Source organism: Zingiber officinale, chromosome 8B (assembly GCF_018446385.1).
Source record: "Zingiber officinale cultivar Zhangliang chromosome 8B, Zo_v1.1, whole genome shotgun sequence".
NCBI classification, from domain to species: domain Eukaryota; kingdom Viridiplantae; phylum Streptophyta; class Magnoliopsida; order Zingiberales; family Zingiberaceae; genus Zingiber; species Zingiber officinale.
The window spans coordinates 93,969,663-93,986,045 of NC_056001.1; the positions used below are offsets into that span (position 1 = coordinate 93,969,663).

The 16,383-nt window shown below is 35.0% G+C and overlaps 2 protein-coding genes and 1 long non-coding RNA gene across 3 annotated transcripts; 2 read left to right on the plus strand and 1 right to left on the minus strand.

Annotated features, from left to right (window-relative positions):
• Positions 1-499: 499 nt before the first annotated feature.
• Positions 500-5,094, plus strand: LOC122014571 (protein LURP-one-related 17-like). The gene is made up of 3 exons (XM_042570841.1): positions 500-733; positions 4,614-4,868; positions 4,963-5,094. Exons 1-3 carry the CDS (start codon positions 503-505, stop codon positions 5,092-5,094), a joined length of 618 nt encoding a protein of 205 aa, XP_042426775.1. The 5' UTR covers positions 500-502.
• Positions 5,095-7,553: 2,459 nt separating this feature from the next.
• LOC122016716 (auxilin-related protein 2-like) lies at positions 7,554-11,390 on the minus strand. Its single transcript, XM_042574105.1, has 8 exons — positions 10,652-11,390; positions 9,952-10,129; positions 9,737-9,875; positions 9,557-9,654; positions 9,378-9,443; positions 9,167-9,256; positions 8,686-8,862; positions 7,554-8,039 (listed from the first exon to the last, which is right to left on the minus strand). The coding sequence occupies exons 1-8, from the start codon at positions 11,260-11,262 to the stop codon at positions 8,001-8,003; spliced, it is 1,398 nt and encodes a 465-aa protein (XP_042430039.1). The 5' UTR covers positions 11,263-11,390; the 3' UTR covers positions 7,554-8,000.
• Positions 11,391-14,268: 2,878 nt separating this feature from the next.
• Positions 14,269-14,635, plus strand: LOC122017297. Its single transcript, XR_006121321.1, has 2 exons — positions 14,269-14,352; positions 14,443-14,635. It is a non-coding gene; the product is annotated as an uncharacterized LOC122017297 (long non-coding RNA).
• Positions 14,636-16,383: the final 1,748 nt, after the last annotated feature.

The following is a 16,383-nucleotide window of genomic DNA, read 5'->3' on the forward strand; positions in this document are numbered from 1 at the left end:
TATTAGCAAAGTCCCCACGTTTCCCATCAACAAAGCAAAATATGCCTTCTTCTCTCAAGAATTATATTCTTTTTTGTCCGACAGAGTGTGATGTAAAACTAAAACAATAAGAGGATAAAAATTTAAATTTTAGTAGAGATGAATATTTTGGATATTAATCGTATAAATTATATTTTAAATTTATTACCGTCTATTTTCAGATTAGTTAAAGGAAACTTGAACACCTAAATTATTTTTCTACAAAACTGTGGCAGTTAAGAAATAGAGCATTGACTATTCAAGCTGGGAAAATGGAAAATATAACTAATAAAGTTGTTTCTTATTTAGAGAGGATCAAAAATATATATACAAAATAAACAAAATATTTCTGTCGCGTGGGGCTTTAAAATTGTAAGAAAACAGTGTGCGTGCTTAATTGATATGTGCGATCATATATATAAATATAGCTCGAATTCGCACGATGTTAATTACTTAAGAGAAAGGTAAGCGAAGAAGTTCAAGCATGGAGTCGTCGCCGGAGCCGTGCACATTATTCTCGTCGGCGCCGGTGCAATATCTTACGGTGTGGCGCAAGTCGCTGCTGTTCAACGGCCATGGCTACACGGTGTATGACGACGCCGACGGAAGCATCGTCTTCCGCGTCGAAGACTACGCCCACGACTGGCGCCGCCACGCCCTCCTCATGGACCGCCACGGCAACGTCCTCCTCACCGTTCGCCGCTGCCGTTGCAACGTACGGTATCGCATTGCATACTGTTTCTCGTTGATCATTTTGCTTTTCCGGCCAAGCATGCATGACATCGAATTAATTTGCAATTGAAATCGTTATACAAAATTCATGCTTGATGATTCCATGAGAATTTCTTCTTCATCGTATCATGTCCTATTAGGGATGACAATGGACGAATTTGTCATCCCATTTGTCTAATCAGAAAATCTCCATCCCCACCCTCTTAAATCTCTATCTTCATTTCCATCTCCGCTTCAAATGCCCATCGTCATTAATTGACAAAAAAAAAAAAAAAAAATTAATACATTTGAGAAAACTAGTAATACCAAAATATAATGACCTATAAATATTAATATTGATTAAATAATATATTTATAATAACATTGATAATCTATGATTTAATAAATAAAAAAATCAAACTCTATTATTATTATTATTATTATCAGGACTGATTTAGAGATGATGATAATCTCTCCAAGACATATTATCGTGGTGCATATTATTTGTAGATAATATTATTTTGATAGATGAGACATGTGAAGGAGTAAATGTTAAACTAGAATCTTGGAGGAAAACACTTGAAGGGAAAGGTTTTAAGCTTAGTAAATTAAAGACAGAATATATGGAATTTAAGTTTAACAATATTAGAAGTAATGAAACAATATAATTGTTAAGATAGGAGAGGACGAGTTGTCCGAAACCGAGAGATTTAAATATTTAGGATCATTTTTACAAAATGATGGAGGGATTGAGAGAGATGTCTTACATAGAATACAAGCAGGATGGGTAAAATGGAGGGGAGCGTCAAGTGTTTTATGTGACCGTAAAGTACCTATTAAACTTAAAGGTAAGTTCTATAAAACCGCAGTTAGACCTGCTATTTTATATGGAGCTGGATGTTGGGCTATGACTCGAGCACATGAGCAGAAGATAAGAGTTACAAAGATGAGGATGTTAAGGTAGATGTGTGGGCATACGAGGATAGACAAAATAAGAAATGAAAGTATTAGAGAGAAAGTCGGAGTTGCATCTATTGAGAAAAACTCCATGAGACACATTTAAGATGGTACGGACATATACTTAGATGACCAATAAATGTTCCAGTTAAGCGATGTAAAACTATGATAAATATGCATATCAAACGAGGAAGAGGAAGACCAAAAAAGACTTGGTTAGCAACAATAAAATAAGATAAAATTTATTTAAATATAGATGATGATATAATAGGAGATAGAGTTCAATGGCGTAAAATGATTCATACCCACCTAATAAAAAAAGATTTGATTACTGTTATTGTTGATAACCTCTCCATACCATCTTCGTTCAACTATGAAGATTTGAAAAATTTATGAACCCAAATTCAGACCGAAAAGACTCTCCAAACCTACCTTGTTTTGAATTATTTTCCACGGCCCTGAATTCATGGAAGAAATTATGGAAACTATGTCCTACCTATTTGATCATAGGTGTTGTTAAAAATTAAATTGCCTGAATGAAAATATATGAAAAATGTTTCAAAAAATATGATATTTTAGCAAAGGGCCCACTTAGTTTTCTTGAACACGTACCAAATATTGCACCTATTTTTTAAAATATTAATACTTGACTAGAATCATACCTGTTAAGTACTTAAGATAAAATAAAAAGATAGTTGGCTACGATTAGCTAGTTATTAATTCCACAGAGTCTATGTTATAAAATATATATGGCAAAAATTAAAAAGATGCATGTTCTTATTGGAATCTTTTAAAAGACGTTCATTTTTCATTTATTATCAAAAAAGTGTCACATTCAACCATTGTACATTTTATTTTTAAAATTATCCATGATTTTGGCACTGTTATAATACTTATACGTTTGTAGTTGCTAAACAATTCTTACAGCAGCTCATAGCTACTACATAAATAGTTATGATTTCATAATTATTAAAGCATAGATATTTCAATTATGAAACATTATATTTTAGCAATTATAGTGTATATATAATTGTTACAATATGGACACTTGTAGTAACACTTTAACTCTTATCAATATTAATAATATTGGGATGTAGAAATTGCATAACTATCACAATTTGAGTATTTTATCACGGGTTAACATTGATCAATACTAGTTAATGTTGATCAATATTATATTATAGTAGCTACAAATTATAATTGGTACTTTATGTTTAATCAACATCAGTCAATATTGTATTATAGAAATTATAGTCTCGTAGCTGCTATAAATGTGTAGTTGTAACCGTTGTAAAATTATAGTCACTATAATTATGTAGTAGTTACTGGATTGTAATTACTATAATTTTGTAATAGTTAATGGATCATAATTGTTATAATTGCATAGTAAGTATGATTTTAATTTATTCAAAAATAAAGATAATTTTGAAAAGTAAAATGTAGAATAATAGAATGGAGCGCTTTTTTTATAATAAATGAAAGAGGAACGACCTTTTTGATTATTTAAATAAAAATACAAGATGTCCTCTTGATTTTTACCCAAATATAAATATAGTTATTTTTAACATGGGAGTGGACTTTGAATAGCTTAATATATACCTAATTATTGTCAAATTATACATACCTGATGCGGTGATTAGGAGGGACCTCATCTTACTGTCTCGGTGGAGGTCAAAGGAGGTTAGAGTCATGACAGTCAACGTGTATAGGGCATCATCTAGACGGATGAAGCAGACCCTAACCGGGCAAAGCATTCCTTGACTGGGAGAAAGGATCTGATCCACCGTAGCCCTCGACACAAGGAGCAGTCAAAGATCTGACGCTCAAGGGAGAACGACGTGCAGGAGTCGAGCCGAGTGGCTATCCTGCTCGACCGAGTAGCGGACTCAACACCAGCTGAGCACACGGACAATCAGATTCCGGTCGAGCGGCAATCTCGCTCGGCATGGCGACAAATCACGACGGAGGATTTCCGACCGAGCGGCTATCCCACTCGGCCTGATAGCAGATAGTACACGGGCAGAGGATTTCCGATCGAGCGGCTATCTCGCTCGGCACGACAGTAGGCAGTACATGGACAGAGGATTTTTGGCCGAGCGACTATCCCGCTCTGCCCATCAGCAGACAGTACATGGGCAGTGGACTTCCGGCTGAGCGGCTATCTCGCTCGGCCTAGCAACAGACAGCACGCGGACAAGGGAGTTCCGGTCGAGTGGTTACTCCGCTCGGCCAACCAACAGACGCGGCAGGATATCTTTCGATATCCTTTTGGGAACTTGTGCCGCTGACAAGTGGCATGGTCAGACAGAGGATCATATGGCGGAAGCTTCTACTGTCACTTCAGAGATATGCTCGGCCCGTTAAGGTATTGTATCAAGGACACTTTACTGATACATCTTTTCAAGGAAAGCTTTGAGATGCGTGCTCACATTGGAAAGTGTGCACGCGCGCTTCCGAAGGTTTATATAAAGGGGGTTCAAGTATCGGCAGAGGTATGCTTTACACGCGATTTCTACTGTTGCGCTACAGTTCTCGTTGCTTCTTCTTGTTTCTTGCTTCGCTGGAGACTAACTGGAGCGTCGGCATCGGGTACCCCTTCCCTGGCTCAGCACTGACGCTGCTTGTGTTGTAGGCAAGAGCGAAGTCCACAGGAGGTGGACAGGAGCTCCACGTCCTCAGTATCCATCTCATCGACTTTCGGACATGATCAATATCTAATAGCAATATATAGCAATGAAATATAACGTTATCAAACCTATTCATTAATCACTGTGTTAGCCAACTAATATCACTATAAATCAAATCATAACCACTTAATGATGTCCTAATTAATGTAAGCACGTTGTCTTTTCCAATCAAATACTTGAATGTTAACTTGCTCTTGCTGGCTAAACTCAAAGTAATCATTAATACGTGAATTCTCTCAGCAGATACTAAACTTGTGGGAGAGTTGGAAAGCCTACAAGGGAGACGAAGATGCACAGATGATCACTAAGGGTGAAAGGCGGAGGCCATTGTTTAAGGCAACTAAAGACTTGGGGAGTTCTAGTTGCACCATCTCCATGTTCACCGAACAAGGATCACCGAGGTCGTCTTCTTTAGGTTATCAGATGAGCTGGTCGCGCACGAAGGAATGGTTTACGATATATCAAGTTGCTCCAATAAACACACTCGTAGCTGAGGTACACTTGTAACTTAGTTTGTACTGCAAGGATGGATATATGTAGCTTGGCCTTGAATCTTAATTAATATGAAAATATACAACTTAATTGACAGGCAAGTAGAAAATATGGATCATCGACGCCGAAGAAATTACTCGACAAAGATGTTCTAGCACTGAGGGTGTTCCCCGGAATGGATCGAGCATTAGCAATGGCAATGATAATGATAACAAATTCAATGAGATAGTTATGCATATGTAGAGCTAGAGACCATGTCATATCTGCCAATTTTTTTCAAATTGTAAGAGTAATCTCAGTTAATGGCCCATGTGGTGGAATTAGTATTTCCTTCTTTGTAGAACGATACATATAAACAAATAAAACAAGATCGCTTTGCCGTGTAAAGAATGTTATTTGACTAGTAAATTACTTGGAAACTTTTTAGGTATCTCTTTGGCTAAGATGAGAAAGTTTAATTAATTACAAAAAATATTTTTTTGCAATTTAATACCTCATTACAGAATCCTAATTATTTAGGTATTAAGATTTTATAGAACATATAAAAAAGAATTGAGGTTATGAAGGGCTTTCAGCGTAGGTAGTTTTTTATAATTACTTGTGGTGTTTGGTTTAGAGGTTTAGGAATGAGGGAATGGAATGAGTTTAGAAGTTTGAGAATAAAGGAATAGATTTATTCTCAAACCTTATGTTTGGTTGATGGGAATGGAATCAAGATTTTGGATTGAAATCCAAAAATTTAGGTATGGATGAAACTTACCCCCTTCTTTGGATTTTGATGGAAGAGAATAAGAAGTAAGTTTTGGACGAAAATATCCTTAGTATATTTATTCAAATTTTCTTTTATTTCACTCTCTCCTTGTTCTCTCTCATTATCTCTCCTCATTCTATCATCATATTTTCTTTCTCACCATACTTTCTCTCTCCTCATTCTCTCTCATCATACACTCTTTAACATTTTTTCTTTGTATTCTCTCTCATCACACACACTCTCGTTCATTATTTTCTCTCTCCTCAATCTTTCCTCATTTTTTAATCATACTTTCTCTTTCATTATATTTTCTCTGTCCTCAATCTCTCTTACCATACTCTCTCTCCATATTTTATCTCATTATACTTTCTCTCTCTTCATTCTCTTTCATCACACTCTCTCTCCTCATTCTCTCTCATGACACATTCTTTACCATTTTCTCTCTATATTCTCTCTCATCACTCTCTCTCTCTCATTATTTTCTCTCTTCATTCTCTCCTTATTTTTTCATCATATTTTTTCTCTCCTCAATCTCTCTTATCATACTCTCTCTCATCACACATTCTCTCTCTTCATTCTCTTCCATCACACTCTCTCATCACACTTTCCCTCTCTTCATTTTTTCCATCATACTTTCTCTCTCATCACATTTTCTCATCATACTTTCTCTCCTCAATCTCTCATTTTCTCTCATCACACTTCTTCTCTCTTCATTTTTTTCCATCACTCTTTCTCTCTCAACATACTTTCTCTCTCATCATATTTTTTCTCTTCTCAATCTCTTCTATCACACTCTTTCTTCTCATTTTCTCTCATCACACTTTCCCTCTCTTCATTTTTTCCCATCACACTTTTTCTCTTGTCACACTTTCTCTCTCATCATATTTTTCTCTCACATTCAACTTTTTCTTCCATCTAATTTTTTCTCTTATTTTCCTCTAAGGGCAAAAAAGAAAATTTAGATCATTCCGATTGAAAATATTCAACTAACCAAATATTATTTTTAAGAATGATACCCAAACTCATACCCATTCTCATTCCACAATAATATGATACTCATTCCTATTCCAATTCTTAGGAGAGACCCAAACGCCACTAGTCTAACATATTTTATTTTCACTATAATTTTAATATTTAAATCTCATTCGAGCCACCAAAAAACCTGATCAAACCCAATTAGATCAAGGTTCAATAAATTAATTAACTCTTAACTAATCAAAATAATTTATTAATCTCATTCCGTTCTACTTTAAAAAATAAAATTACACTTACTGAAATTTATTGAACAATTAATTTTGACACGCAAGGAATGTTGACATAAGAAATGATCGCATTCCCCCAAATGGGAAGTTTCATCGTTTAAAAGGACACAAGTCCTGAAAGTTGTTAATTCAAAAAGGGTTTTTGTAGTTGGGAAAAATCACTGATTGGTTGTTCCTTCTTGTTTTTTTTATAATTCAAGTATCTTATTAATTTGACGATCCGATCTCATAAAAAAACATTTCACTGAAGATCATAATAAATCCGGAAGTACAAATCACAATACAACAACCCAGTCACAGTGGCTCCTTTTTGTTTGCACATTAAGGAGCCTTTTAATTGTGTAGTTTATTCTTAGAGAGTTGATGGACTGTCCTTTTCGTTATAACACATTTATTTAATTAATTAAATTAATGGGTAAAGGATTTTAAAGTCAAGTAAGTTCAATGATAACACCCACATGGTATTTCGACGGATCAGAGAATTTCAGGACTATGCCTATACATGGGTTTGCAATATAATTATTCCATTTTTAATAAAATTTTCTGAAATAAAATTATAAATATTTTGTATTCGATTGATTCCCATGTGATTAATCATACCAACCAGTAGATGAACCATCATCTTCAGCTCTGGTAGCTCTGATTCCCATATGATTAATCTTCACAAGCTAGCCGTCTTCAAACTAGTGTTTATCTCATCAACCCTTGAAAATTGACAATAATTTACAAAAGAATACATGAATAAAACAACAAAAGCATCTAAAGCAAATGTATATGACTATGGTGGCAAAAGTTAAAGTCATCCCCTTAGTGGCCCCTCCAGGACGGTCTAAAATGAGATAAATCACGAGGACTTATTCAACCTTAGTCGAACGGCCTTCCTGAGACACGAAATAATCGGAAGCGGTATTTGAAAGGTACATGACACTCGAAATGATGGATGCTAGTTGGAATGGATGCTAGTTGGATTTAATGGAGAATGATGAAAAGATGAATGATCCTCCAACTTTATGTTGTTTCATACTCTCACTAGAGACCAGAGGTTTACAGAACTGAAAAGATTTTTTTTACCCCTTTAACCTTACGAAACAAAGCAAAGGAAAGGGAATGAAGCCACGCCATTTAAGAGAGCTCTTCGGTGTTGAACTTTTTCCAAGCTTCCTGTACCATGGCAATAAGAACATATTACAGATAATTTATGGAAATTTATGGAAACCACAAAGCGTAATAACCACTAGCAAGGTAATCATTCTTGGGGTGATAAATTAATCACTGGACAACTATGTCAAACGGTCCTAATAGTAATAGCTAGCTAGATATCTGAGCTTGCATGAGGCAAAAAAAAAAACACTGCAATATGCAATTTCACAGATGGGCAAGCGTAACAAATAGCCAAGGAAATTATATTTTCAGAAACAATTTCATCTGTTAATTTTCTCTGTGACGAGTATAAAAAATACATTTGATTCAGCAAAAAGGTAGATAACAAGCAATAAAAACCATCGTGTGACAAAGTTCTTCAAACCCTTAGATTATCAACTGATCCTCAACATTGTTACTGGGGAGCAGTAGCAGGCAAATATTTGAAAGTAATTCAGAAGGTACATCAAAAGTGCAAATCCACGGGAAGAACTACAGAGGTAAACTTGAATAGGTAATATGAGCTTTGTATGCATCTTAAGTTTCACAGTGGAAGTTGAATATGCACAAGGAAGAAAAACTATAGCAATTATCATGGCGCTCTTGATGACCGATGAGATTTTTACATGGGAATTTCATGATGAGCATTCCTGGGATAAACGAGTACCTTAAGAAGATCAAACACTTTCTCAGCAATATACTTTTGTTCAAGAGTTGCACCCCTCTGTTGCACCTTATCTGGATGGACACACAAGGTTGCCTTTCTATAAACTTTTTTCACTGCAGCAGCAGTGATCACATCCGTCAACGATACAGGTTCCCAGCCACATTCTGGCCAAAGTACCTGAATTCCGAAAATTGGAATGTCAATAGTGTTATGATGGCATATGGAAATCAAAGCTAGATCCCACGCTAAAAATACTGAATATCAACAACCCATGGGTTTTGTTGCAGCCAATAAGCTTCACGAGAATCTGATATATAAAATAAAGATTTAATAAAAATCAAACTAGTAACATGACAAGGAAGAAAAAAAACTGTGCAATAGAGTAAATATAAGTTTAGAAAAATGTAGCAATAAGAAATATAACATCATATAAGTTTACTAAAGAGCAACAATTTCCAAGTCTAGGAGGATAGTAGCTGACATATTGCATTGTTGATAATAATGCACGTAAATTTCCTTCTTTCCCAGCAGCCCATTGTTTTATTTCAGCAGTTCGTACTCCTGCAATACTCTGAAACCAATAAGCATAGTTATGAGAAAACAAGCTGTTGGAATACATCAATCGCAATGATTGTCCATGATCTGTTTATGGACCTGGTCGACAAATATTTAAAAAATTATAAGAGGCTTACTTGTCTTACAGCCTGCTCATGCTCAATTTGCATATCACGCTCATTTTTTTCTGACAAAGCTTTTGCCTGAATATAAGTATTTATGACATCAAAAATAGTAAAATTCTTGCATCTAATGATTGACCACATGAGAAGCTTGTTACAACTCTATAAAGGTAATGGGAAAAAAAAATCCATACCACACGATTAAGAGTTCTCTGGTGCCGATCTAGCCTAGCTTTTCTTCTTTCTTCACTCTCTCCTTCAATTTCTTCAAATTCTACAGATGATGGAGGACCTAATATAAAGGAGGAAACATTAGCTATCTATAAAATATCTGCAAAATTGAAAATAAACCAAATTTGAACCAAGAACACTACCCCAAAAATCAAAAGGTTCATCATGCAAAAAACTAGGTGTGGAAGATGCCTTCTTGATGGTAGGCGAAGAGCGTTGAGAAGTCCTATTTGTCCCACCATTAATGCCTATGTCTTGAGCTGGAAAGTCAAAGATGGTTTCCTGGAGGATACAAATAATAATCATCTTCTCTGATATGAAGAATAATTGCCCCAAAAAATTTAACAAATATACTCACTGCTGAAGCTGCAGTCGGTTGCTTGCATGTAGTCCTTGCGGATTTACCCATAGAAAAGAAAGACTCGAGATCAGTAGTCTCTTTTGTTTCGAAAGCACCAAAAGGATCCTCCATTACAGTGGTTATTGGCTGAGATGATGAAACAGGAGGCTTCGGTAGGTTAATTTTTGGAGGATTCCTGTAAAACATTTCTATCATTAAGGAAATAAAAGCAAAGGATCCAATAGATGGCTGGAATAAGTTACGGTTGGATACACAGTCATAATAAAGCGCAAAGATTTAGTTTAATCAAATAAGCATATACATGGTTTAATCTATTCAGTTGTTTCATCTCATGATGGTAGTTCTTGTGCAAGAAGTAACCATATCAGATTATCAGCTCAATGCATATATCATAATGAGGTGCAAATAATTACTGTTAACTTCTTCAAATATAAGATGGACCATGACTAAGTATACAATTGTTTATTTAGGAAATTCCAGAACTTTGTTGAATGGTTCAGTAATTACAGCTTATAATTGTCAGACAAGTCCATTAGTATGCAATATTTTTAAGAAGCTAGACAGCTAGATCAAAGAGCATGCATTCCACCATCTCACATGGGACACAAAACTTCCATCATTTATTCATAGATTCATATACTAAACTAGTATTTAAGGTCATTCGCATAAAAGTTCAAATAATCTAACCAAATTGTACCTCTTCTCGGGGGGCCGACTAGGCCAGCCAAACCCAGGAATCAACTTCTCAGTGCCAGAAAAGTTCTGCTCTTTTCCGTCATTCAAACTCTTAGACTTTCTCGTTGGTTTTCCAAGATTCTCAAGAAGATCATCCATTGAAGGCTTTGGAGCATGATTTGATCCCGATGAGATGGAAAAGAATACGTCATCATCACCGTAGTTAACCGGCGAACTATTTACACCAGGAAACGCATCGAATACACCAGGCACAGAAGAGGATTTCACACCGGAGCCCCCGAAACCGTCCAGTAAGGAATCAAAGACATCAGGCGGCGAGGAAGACGCCAACCCACCCGAGGAAGCCGCAGGATTCAAATGAACCGGCGGGCCCCCGAATATATCGTCGAAAGCTGGCTGGCTCCGGCTGCTGTGACTTCCAAGACCCAAATTGCCGATAAACGGATCGTCGGAGGAGTCAGGGATGCCCCAGGAAACCGGATTACTCCAGGAGGATTTTTCGGCTGCCGATCGGGAAGCAAGATTAGCGGGCTTGGATGCGGCCATCGGGGCGGACTTGCCCTGCGGCCGCAAGCCGAAATCCCTGGCGAGGATGGTCGTGACCTCATCCATGGGATCAACAGAAGAAGACGAAGGTGGCGACGCAATCGTAATCTCCGGCGGGCAGCGGGCGGTGGAGGAGGGAGAACGAGATGGATCGCGGCGGTAGAGGAGGTCGTCGTTGTGATGAGGGTGGTACATCAACGTGTAAAATGCCAAAGGGCCAAGGCAAAAATGTCGGTGAGGGGCCCCACCTGGGAACGCCTTTGTGATTGGTCAAACGTAAGTGTTTGCTGGTTTGGGAATGGGGAATCAGGGAAACCGGTCGCCCGCTGCTTTCGCTGGCCGATCTATTTACGTTGTGCCATTGTTATTGGTTGAAGTCTGTGTTCGCTATTGCAGGAGACACAGGATGTCATGGCTCCAAATCTGGACCGGATCAGATTGGGCCGGCCTCATGCCGGTCTGACAAATTGTAACATAACTCAATGGAAAGCAAAAGAAATAACGTGAAATACCATTGACAGCGTTGAGTTAAAATTCCAATCAAGAGTATCTCCGATATCAACAATATGATAGAAAGGCCCGACTCATAACTATATGGGTGATTGATGTAATCGATCTTGGGATTAATTTTAAGGGAATATAAAAATATTTTGTTGAATCTATGACCTTCTCTATATAAGAGTGTTGTATTAGGATAAATATCTCCTATGATTTATCCCTATTCAAAGTATGTAGAGTCATCCTAAAAACCCACTAACGTGATAATTTTACCTTTTTGATGTAATATGATCGCCTTTGGGGCAATGATACAAGACACCTTCTTAGTTTCTCAAACATCTAAGTATCAATTTTAATAAATTAACGGATAAATTTTCCTTAATAGGTGGTTGATCCTGATGGAATGTTTGACATTCTGCTCTTTATATTTAGCAGATTATGTAGAGACAAGATTTAATCAATCATCAAGAAATGATAATGCAAATATTGACTCAACATTTGCATTAGATGTGTTTAACACATCTGGCTATGCACTTGGAAAGGTCATTGCTACTAAGTTTGATATTGAGATATTAAAGAATGCACATCAATATGTGTTATTCAATTGTCATCGCTTACAATCTTATATAGAGTATGTTTTATATAATTCATGTTGTTTAAATATATAACTATTTAGTCATCATTATTTATGAAATTAATATTACTAATTTGCAGTGAACATCGTGGAATTGTGCAACTAGTCATTCTCGTCTTCCATTACACCAAATTGAATGTATACATAGTGAAACTTTTGCCTCATGGTTTGCTAATCATGTAAGTTGTGTTGTAATAGTTATTAAAAATACATATTATTTTTTCAAATATAAATGAGTGAGTCCTTGTATGATAGATTGAAGATACAAATCTTCCAGAAGATGATCCTGTTTCAAATGATTTGAGATCACTTGCTAAAGGCCCAAATATCATTGGGATACAATATCATAAATTCGTTTCAAATGGATTTAGGTTTCATACAAAAGAAGTGGAACGTAAGAGGAAAACTCAAAATTGTGGTGTGACTGTTAGGGCAACTACTTCAAGTTATTCAAGTATAAAATATCACAATCCAGTATTAAGCGAACTTGATTATTATGGGATTTTGCAAAATGTGATTGAGTTGGATTATGGGGGAGGCCGAAAAGTTGCTTTATTTGAATGCAAGTGGGTCTCCAAAGGCAAACGACTAAAATTGGATGAAGATGGTTTTATGTTGGCCAATTTTAAAGATGTTAAGCGTCATAATGAACCTTATATTTTAGCATCTCAGACTATGCAAGTATTTTATGTGGAAGATCCAAATAATTGTGATTGGCATGTCATTATCACGACTGATGCACGAGCGAAGTATAATATGCAGCCTATGGCAGATGTTGATACATATCTTTAAAGTTATATTTGTAATTCAGAAGATTGCAATGAACATGAAGAAGTAGTCTGGGTTCGTGATGATATTGCAGGAGTGGAAATTGATACTGCTTTATGAAGAGATTTTATCTAGTCTATGCATTATGTTTAGTCAATTATCATTGTAAAAATAGTAGAATAGATTCTTACTATATATGTTTGGAGGATATATGGTGATATGTATTTTCTCTTCATTTTTAACTATTGAGTTTTTATAATTTATAATATGTTACTAACTTTTATTTGTAGTAAGAATGGCTCTTAAGCGCCGAACTAAGAGAAAATCACCAAGTATAAGTAAAAATCACACTGATCATGAACAAGGTAATATCTCTTTTTATGCATGACAAATTTTAATAACTGATTGTGTTTATTCATATTTATCTTTTTTTTTTAATGAAAGCAATACTTTTACAGATGGTCAAAACATAGAAGGTACCTTGAATGACCAAAGAGATGTAGTTTCAAATCAACTACATGTTGATGTGCAAGGTAATGTCCCACTTGTTAAAAAGTAGAGGCTATTGTTGCATAACATCCATAGTGAGGATATGTTGTTGTACTATTGTTGTTACTACTATGTTTGGTATACCATCCTTCATATTTATCTTCCATGGATGCTGTTGTACTATTGTTGTTAATGCTATGCTTAGTATAATATAACATCACACTGCAGTACTATTTATATGAACTTAGTATTATTTACTAATGCTATGCTTAGTATATGAACTTCCATGGTTCATATTTATTCATATTAATGCAGCAGCACCATCACGCTGCAGTTAACATCACACTGCAGCGGCACCATCACGCTGCAACATAATGCCATGCAGCGTCACCATCTCAATTACCTTGGATAAGTGATGTTCTTGACTGCCTTCTGCCCATACTTCCTGCACCGGTAGCCATCTTCAATGTGGAATAAATATCATAGTAAAAATGATGATTCATTTCATTGGAATTGCTATAAACTGATTACCTATTTAACTACATGCTTATTCTTACTATATATGTTTGGATGATATGTGTTGATATGTATTTCCTTTACATTTTTAACTATTGACCTTTTATTATTTATAATCTGTTAATAACTATTATTTGTTGTAGGAATGGCTCTTAAGCGTCGAACTAAGAAGAAATCTCGTTTTAAACTTCAAGCTGAGTTAGATATGCAACCGCCAAGTATAAGTAAAAATCACACTGTTCATGAACAAGGTAATATCTATTTTTATGCATGACAAATTTAATAACTGATTGCGTTTATTCATATTTATCTTTTTTTTTATGAAATCAATACTTTTACAGATGGTCAAAACATAGAAGGTACCTTGAATGACCAAAGAGATGTAGTTTCAAATCAACTACATGTTGATGTGCAAGGTAATGCCCCACTTGTTAAAAAGTAGAGGCTATTGTTGCATAACATCCATAGTGAGGATATGCTGCTGTACTATTGTTGTTATTGCTATGTTTGGTATACCACCCTTCATATTTATCTTCCATGGATGCTGCTGTACTATTGTTGTTAATGCTATGCTTAGTATAATTTAACATCACGCTACAATACTATTTATACGAACTTAGTATTATTTACTAATGCTATGCTTAGTTTATGAACTTCCATGGTTCATATTTATTCATATTAATGCAGCAGCACCATCACGCTGCAGTTAACATCACGCTGCAGCGGCACCATCACGCTGCAACATAATGTTATGCAGCGTCACCATCTCAATTACCTTAGATAAGTGTTGTTCTTGACTGTCTTCTGCCCATATTTCATGCACCGGTAGCCATCTTCAATGTGGAATAAATATCATAGTAAAAATGATGATTCATTTCATTGGAATTGCTATAAACTGATTACCTATTTAACTACATGCTTATTCTTACAATATATGTTTGGATGATATGTGCTTATATGTATTTCCTTTCCATTTTTAACTATTGACCTTTTATTATTTATAATCTGTTAATAACTATTATTTATTGTAGGAATGGCTCTTAAGCGTCGAACTAAGAGAAAATATCATTTTAAACTTCAAGCTGAGTTAGATATGCAACCGCCAAGTATAAGTAAAAATCACACAAATCATGAACAAGGTAATATCTATTTTTATGCATGACAAATTTAATAACTGATTGTGTTTATTCATATTTATCTTTTTTTTATGAAATCAATATTTTTACAGATGGTGAAAACATAGAAGGTACCTTGAATGACCAAAGAGATGTAGTTTCAAATCAACTACATGTTGATGTGCAAGGTAATGTCCCACTTGTTGAAAACATGTCTTCAGTTCCAGACCAGAATAATGATATGAACCAGGAATATAATGAAGGTAACATATATGAAGAATGCAATAATTTAATTGAATCATTATTTTAAAGTTGTATTATAACTTTTGTTTTTGTATAGCTAGTGATCATAATGTTAAGAGGAAAAAAAGAGGTCCTACATTTCTCAAAGAAATTTGGGGCTGACCAAGTACACTACCACGCATTAAAATTCTATGTGATGATATGGGACGTCCTATAGGAACCAAAAAAGAAAAATAAATTTACTGATTTCTTGGGTTCTTTAACAAGGAATGGTAAGTATTGTCCAATTGATATAGAAGATTGGCACAAAATGCCAATAGACAAAAAGAAAGACATGTTAAATGTTATAAAGGTAACTAAATTACTTTGTATAATTTTAGGATTTAAAAATTATAATTTATGCAATAATAATTTGTCTATATATTTTTTTTTTACAGGATAAGTATGACCTTCCTTTAGGGATGGAAAATTGGACATTATGCTCAATAGCAAAAAAAATGGAGAAATTGAAAGTCTGAACTAAAAAGAAAGTACTATGATTCTGAGTTGTCAATTCAAATTATTTTACAACAAAGAGATGAAAGAGCTCAAGTAGAACAATATATGCGACTAGTTGTTTTTTGGAACACAGAAAAATCAAAGGTATGTATTTTATTTATTTAAAATATAATGTTAGTAGACTTTTATTTTATGTATTATGTGTAATTTAATATATTAGGAAAGAAGTGAAAAGAATACAAATGCAAGAAAGCAAAGGATAATGAATCAAACCACGGGAATGACATCTTTTTCTCAAGTGCAACAAATATTGGTAGATCTTTTTATCATATTATAATTTTATATGCATTTGATTATAGAAATTAGTAACCAAATATATTTCAGGAAAAAGAAAAGGGGCATCCTCCAACACGAGTTGAATTATTT

Coding starts and splice junctions, on each gene's coding strand:
- LOC122016716 (XM_042574105.1), bottom strand. CDS start 11,262: ATGGATGAGGTCACGACCATCCTCGCCAGGGATTTCGGCTTGCGGCCG. Junction 9,444..9,556: donor AGAGAACTCTTAATCGTGTG/GTATGGATTTTT, acceptor ACTTATATTCAG/GCAAAAGCTTTGTCAGAAAA. Junction 8,863..9,166: donor TATTATCAACAATGCAATAT/GTCAGCTACTAT, acceptor TTCGGAATTCAG/GTACTTTGGCCAGAATGTGG.
- LOC122014571 (XM_042570841.1), top strand. CDS start 503: ATGGAGTCGTCGCCGGAGCCGTGCACATTATTCTCGTCGGCGCCGGTG. Junction 734..4,613: donor TTCGCCGCTGCCGTTGCAAC/GTACGGTATCGC, acceptor GAATTCTCTCAG/CAGATACTAAACTTGTGGGA. Junction 4,869..4,962: donor TAAACACACTCGTAGCTGAG/GTACACTTGTAA, acceptor CTTAATTGACAG/GCAAGTAGAAAATATGGATC.